This window comes from Clavelina lepadiformis, chromosome 4, assembly GCF_947623445.1.
Source record: "Clavelina lepadiformis chromosome 4, kaClaLepa1.1, whole genome shotgun sequence".
Classification (NCBI taxonomy): domain Eukaryota; kingdom Metazoa; phylum Chordata; class Ascidiacea; order Aplousobranchia; family Clavelinidae; genus Clavelina; species Clavelina lepadiformis.
In genome coordinates, this window is record NC_135243.1 from 17,735,913 (window position 1) to 17,742,614 (window position 6,702).

The window sequence follows — 6,702 nt, forward strand, 5'->3', positions numbered from 1 at the left end:
AAAAAAAAAAAAAATTGGTGCGTCTTTTCGCATGTGGGTTGACGAACCGGCTCCTCCACCAACTACCATCACTCTGTACCCGGTCCCTCTCGACATCCCCGATGAAGAGATTGTATACCTGGTTCGCTCCCAACGTTGGGGCATACTGCGCCGCTTCAAATTCGGCTCTCATAAGGCGTTTCCACAATTTCATAGTGAATATCTGCATCTGCAGATAGATCAACTCAATGAGGATTTGCTCCCTAGGCAAATTACTATCAACAGCCAGCCAGTATCGGTGACCCTTCCGGGATCACCTATTCTTAAATGCGCCTATTGTAGGAGCTACGGACATCGCATTCAAAATTGCAATAAAATAAAAAATAAAAATCCACCTTCCTCCCCGAAACAATCAGCCATCCCTGCAAACGCAACGTGGGGTCAACGGAATACATCGCAGCAGAACTTCAACCAAAACCCATCATCAACCCCCTCGCAAGGACCTACCGATGACCCCCCTTCTCAACCTGAGATGACCGGGCTCTCAGCGGTACCAGTGTCTAATACCAACACAACCCCCCCCCCCCCCCCCCCCAATCCGAGAAGCACACTCTTCAACCAGACAACAACGATTCAGAAAACTGGAAAGAAAATCAAAATAACAATAACACTAATAATATAGACCTATCCGAATCTGATCAACAGGAATCAGCTTCAACCGGAGCGGACAGCTCGACTGACCTTCAATCAGTTAACTTCCCTTGAAACCTCTGAGGCGGAAAGACGCACCAAAAAACAACAAGGAAGTCAACTCAGCATAAATATTTCACAGTCCCCTAGGAAAAGGGGGAACAAATCAACTTTCTATGTCACGACACACACTCTTCAAAGCCAAATCAGCCAAAACTTCCCACATATACCCATAAGCTCGACCATAGAAATACTTGGAACCACCTTCTCTCAATCGGACGACGACGCTACCTTCAATTGGGAAAAAACATTGCTTACCATCAAAAAATTAAACAATCTTCACAAAATGAGAAGATTGTCCATCCTCGGAAGAAAATATATAATCAACTCCCTCTTTCTACCCCACATCAACCGAACGGCCCTATTCCTACCGCCCACCAAAATCCTCAATCAAATTACCAATATCATCTTCAAATTCTTATGGTATCCAAGAACGTTAGAACCCCTAGCAAGAAACAAAATGATCTCCCCCATCAATCTAGGAGGTCTCGGAATCTTACATGCTCCCTCCAGGATACAAGCCACCTTTCTATATAAAATGAAACGCATAACCTCGGACAACAATAAAGACGGCTTTTTCGTCAAGTGGGCAATACATAATATCGGAACAAAATTAATGAAAGTCTATCCAAACTTAGTCTCCAACACAGTGAAACACCGACCCAATCCAAACAAAACATGGGAAAAAAACTTTACTCTCGTACAATGAAATCTGCAACAACAACTTTCAACTTGAAGATTCCACCCCCAAACTTCTATACCTCCTACTACTTCAAAAATACCAATCTCCATCCCTGATTCATAACCAAAACCGGGAGATAATCTCCTGGAAAAACATCAATTTAAAACAATTTTCGACTTGGACACCCACCTATCTGAATCAACAATTAGGCCTAAATTTTTTAAATTTTGTTTCCCACCCTGTTATACAATTGTAACTGCTTGAGAACTTGTACATTGTGCTTGTTGATCTTAAACGGTGGTTAGGCCTAATTTTTTAAAAGTTGAATTTTTGTTGTTTTTTACACCTTTTGCTTTTTATATTTCATAAATGGTAAGTAGTCGGAGGTAAGTACATTAATATCTTTGCGCGGTACTACGGTGTAGGGAACCTGTCATTTTTCTGCCCGATCGAAGGGTGTGATCACTCATATGCAACATCTCCTCCCCTGTATAAACACTTAGTTAAAGTGTATAGGCTAGTTAGGTTAGTCCGGTTTACTCGCTCCGTACAATTGTGAACGGTTACCATCAGGGATCGTCTGACCTCGCAAAGTTTTTTGCCGATTTGGAGTGCTGGACGGCTGCACAGAGTGCCCGGAAAGACAGTCGCAAGGATGTCCTTCACTTCAACCGCGGTGCGAAAGCCAGGTCTCAGTGAAACCGAAGGCGGGGTCGCCGTCGTCGGGACGGTGACCAAACTGAGACCCGGTCTAGAAGAGGTGCGGCCCTTTGCGCGGCCTTCTGGAAGGACATGAAAGGCACCGTCCGGAAAATTACCGAAGGTTGCGTTAATGGGCTCCGTTTTCATGGTCACTGATCCTTTTCCGCCATTTTTGCTAATTTCGGATAACTAAAATGGTATTGATCTCTTTAATTTTGAGTTAACGAGCTTCCACTTATTTGTATCTGTGAGAAATTTGGCACAGTTAATAATTGCTTCTAAAAACTAGATGAAGAGGGCGATGAAAACCAGAGGCCAGGTAAAATTTCCAGAACAAATAATCGCGAGTTAAGCGCAATAGGCGATACATCGACAGCGGATGAAGATGAGGGAATTCAGCAACAAAACACTCTTTTTACCCATAACAGTCACACGCTCTGACAGTGTTAATGTAAAGGTTTAACATAAACTTACAACTTCATTCATATTTCTAGAATGTTTAAACATTTTATTGCTGTTATGCTCAGACAAAGTAAGTCATATTGTTGTTAGTCTATATTTGATATTTCGTGCTGAAAGTATAAGCTTATAACTTGTACATTGATTTGTATCTTTATTCGGTCATTTACGTGCTTTTAGCTTTAAGGAATGCTTGAATTTTACCGTTGTAAAGTGTAAAGGAGAAGCGAAATTATTTCTTCAACAAGAAATTTAACAGGATTAAATTCTTTCATTTTGTACCAGCGTAAAATTAGGAGCAACATTCCATCAAGTGCCTCTCATCCTTCTTACTGCAATGTCACAACCTTGTACATCATGCTTACATGACAGATCCTGCCTAAAGTGCTTTACAAATTCTAAAATGAGCCAATTTTCACTGAATGGAAGTCATTGTTGCAACAATTCTTCTGTTAATTTTCTGCTTTTCTTGCACAATTTGCTATATCTCCACTTAGCAGTTCTCTGGTTTCTTGGTGGCTGTTACTTGGACTTATAGTGGCAAGCTTATGGCTTGATCCTGAACCGCCTGAAGACAGAGATGATGTCAAAGATGACCCCGCTCCATCATTCGCTTTTCGACATCTGTTTGGTTTTGTGTAAGAGATGATGAAAGCTGGAAGCAAAATACATGACAAGCTTCCCTGGACAAAGCTGTAGTCTCTTAAATCGTTGCACGAATTCGGAGTTATATCAAGTCCAATTATGCGTCCAATATGGTAAACGTGCAACGGTAACCAACATAAGAAATAGCCGAAAGCTATTAACCACACCCAGGTTCCCGCAGCCGCAAGACCTCCAGCGAAGTTAACTTTGTGTCTAGCGTCCGGAGCTGTTTTCTTAGTAATTGTTTTCTTATGTTGGCCTCTAATCGAATTGGGGATAAATGGAATATTTCTATGAGCAATCCACAAGCTGAATGCTATGAAGAGAGGCACGATGTAGGATAACACAAAAACGCAAATGACCCAGACGAAATAGGACCGTTTGTAATAGTACTTGCATCCAAGGTTGTCATCAAGTTGAAAAATGTCCGTACTGTCATAATATCCGTACGCATACTCGTTCTCTGTAATGTTCCATTTTTGTACCGGGATAAAGATATCAACATCTTCCGAAGTTGACTGCAAATCGTCCCCGATAACAAGCTGACAATTTTCCTCAGTTTGGTTCTCATCATCACCAAATGAAATAGTGTTCGCAAAGGCCTAAAACAAGTAAGGATTTAACGGTTAACACATAAAGCACCAATACGATATCAGCAAAGAGGGTAAAAAACATGCCGCAGCAAATACAAACATGCCTCGAGAACTCAGTTAAAAATAGTCAACACCTACTCTGAGGATATTTGTTGAAAACACCACAAAAGAACGTTATTCTGCCTCATTGTCGTTCAATAACGTAACCGTTAAAAAACTTGTCTAGCAAGTTTTCGCTTCAAGCATGGCAAACCTGACACCTCGCGTTCGTAGGTAAGCAAACAAGCGCAACTTACCAATATGGGCGAGGCAAAACTGACCGAAAACACCCAACCAAAAATCAGCACAGATATCTCCAATATGGTCCGCTTGGTCTCGGCAAACCGAGGTTTTCTTTTCAAAACAACATAATCAGTGCAAAGAGTAGTCACGAAAAACGACTGCGCCAAAATGCTCAAGCTCTTCAAACAGCTGACAATCTTAAAATAACATAAAAATATTATTTTACGTTGTTTAACAATGATTGAAATAGGCTACATCTTCACATATGTTTGTGGCAATTATCATTCAGCCGATATACTGTAAATGAACAACACTTAAACTACTGTATACAAAAGGCTACGGTTAAAAATTACCGCCGTTAACCGTAAAGTAGAGTGTACGAATAACTACAAAATATTCCAGAAATTTAACCTATACAAGTATAATGAAATGAAAAATTACACCACCTTACACATGACCGATCCAAAGGGCCACTGGTCGGCAGCACGATGGTACGACGAAAACCCAAGAGTGACAATCAAGAGCAGTGAAGCAATGCAAATATTTTGCATGAAAAGTCTTTGAGAATATTGGACTGCGCGACACTTTTGTGTCGATATCAAAGCATAAATGTGCAACAGAAAGCCAAAGAAAGCAATGGCCACATATATGGCACTCATCACAACCTGACGTGATGACGTCTGAGCTACATCTTGCTTTTTCATTTCTTCGTCCAGAATTTTGGCAAAATTTTCGTAGTCGCCATCGTATATCGGAAGATCAACTTCGTGATCGGAAAAATCTGATTTAAAACCTTCGGATAAAGTTTTTCTGTTGGCAAAAGTAAACGAAAACAGGCAAAGGATAAAGAATCCAACTGTGTTCCGGAACATGATTTCAAATAATAATAATAATTTAGCTTGAACCTGGAATGTAGGAATGGAAACATTTTTTGATCTTTTGGTTCAGTGTTTTTGTAAGCATTACCGTCGTAAATACTTTACGCATGAATTCATTTACTAAAACTGTTTATAGGCTATAGATAGGCAGTGCAAATTGATATCTAGTTTTTTCATCAGATCATTGTATACTGTAGGGCGTAAGCCTAATATAGCAGAAACAATGTTCTGTTTTGATTGATTTTCACCACACATATTCTTGTCAAAACGTTTTCCAGTATGTATTGTAAAGATCTTATAAACACGAATCATGCAAAAAAAATGACAAAAAATAATGTTTATTTGTGTAAAACCTAATATCAAATAAAATGCCTGATGAACCCATACGCTTTTACATATCGATAACCACCTTTAAGCTCGTGCCCCGGCTAAAGTATATTTAACACTCGACATAAACACAAGGCATGGTACAACTGCAGCATATTATCACTCATCCAAATTTCAATACCACAATACCTGTTGCTGTTTGTTCAAGTTTTAAGCTTATCTTTATATACTAATTCAGTCTGCCAGTTGATGAAAGACGAACGGTTGTCAGCAGTTGTTGACAGAAAACATTCCGCGAACTATAATCAGTTTGCCTGCTCACGATGATGGAAGACCCGCTTTTAAAATAGTTATTTTTCAACACGCACAGGATAGAATAATTTACATGAGTGGTTATAATTATAACGAATTTTCTGCTTCCGATTTTCAAAACCAGCAGTGGGGTTTTGGAGAGACGTTTTCTTTCACCAACGCAAGGTGAAACATATACAACAAACTATTTTTCCTGGATTTAATTTTGTTTGAAAACTTCAAATTTTTCATCGAATTAACAACGTTCTTTGTGTTTATGCAAAACTTTTAACCAGGTAATTATAAAGAGTGACTAGTTTATCGGCAGGTTGCGTTGTTGGAGATTAATTTCATCTGATCGTTTTTGTAGGTAACTTTAATCTGATTGTCAGCTTATTTGCGAAGCCCAGATATGTTATAACGCTTTTCACCACATTAATATAAATTTTATTTATTTAGTGGAATTAATTATGACCGTGGGATCGTCATCGTAAAATTGATACTCTAGTTAGTAGTAGAACTGAAAGTTTGCTACTGTGATCTTTTTGATGTTTTGGTGTTTTTCAAAGTAGAATGCTTAATTGTTTTTATGATCACAAGAAAGAAAAAATTTTACGATTAGGAAGGATATTTATCAAAACGTTTTCTTATAAACATCATGTCCAGTCATACGAAATAGCGCACTTACATCATTATCCCTTCAGCAACACAATATATTTATATATCCACTTATAGTCTACAATTGCAAACATAGCAACAACACTGTTTATGGGCTGTCGCTATTTCACCAGAAGCAATCGTGCGTTCTAATCTATTTTTCACAGTTTTTTGTTAACGTAACTTAAATTTTATAACATATTAACCTAAACCTAACCTAAATCCAGCTTCTAATCCAAATCAAACTCCATTAAAACCTTAAATAGCTAAAATCAACTTCTTGCATGGATTTTTCCCTAACCTAACCGCATATCCAACAGGTTACTTGACTGACTAACGGTGAAATAGTCATTCTCTTTTTGATGTCACTTAATCCTAAGCGATAGTGCAGCCTACAATGTTTATAGTGCCATCAGACAGGTATACCAGTAATATCAATGTACTTTTCCTAGCAAGG

At 38.8% G+C, this 6,702-nt stretch overlaps 1 protein-coding gene across 1 annotated transcript; it reads right to left on the reverse strand.

Annotated features, from left to right (window-relative positions):
* Positions 1–2,650: 2,650 nt before the first annotated feature.
* On the reverse strand, positions 2,651–5,015 carry LOC143451980 (uncharacterized). Its single transcript, XM_076952773.1, has 3 exons — positions 4,539–5,015; positions 4,107–4,289; positions 2,651–3,819 (listed from the first exon to the last, which is right to left on the reverse strand). Exons 1-3 carry the CDS (start codon positions 4,962–4,964, stop codon positions 3,025–3,027), a joined length of 1,404 nt encoding a protein of 467 aa, XP_076808888.1. The 5' UTR covers positions 4,965–5,015; the 3' UTR covers positions 2,651–3,024.
* Between the last annotated feature and the right edge of the window lie 1,687 nt (positions 5,016–6,702).

Bases quoted from the DNA above. Each gene is read 5' to 3' on its own strand.
- LOC143451980 (XM_076952773.1), bottom strand. From the start codon at position 4,964: ATGTTCCGGAACACAGTTGGATTCTTTATCCTTTGCCTGTTTTCGTTT. The intron at 4,290-4,538 runs GTGGTGTAATTT...TGTTATTTTAAG, and splicing joins TTGGATCGGTCATGTGTAAG to ATTGTCAGCTGTTTGAAGAG. The intron at 3,820-4,106 runs GTAAGTTGCGCT...TACTTGTTTTAG, and splicing joins GTTTTGCCTCGCCCATATTG to GCCTTTGCGAACACTATTTC.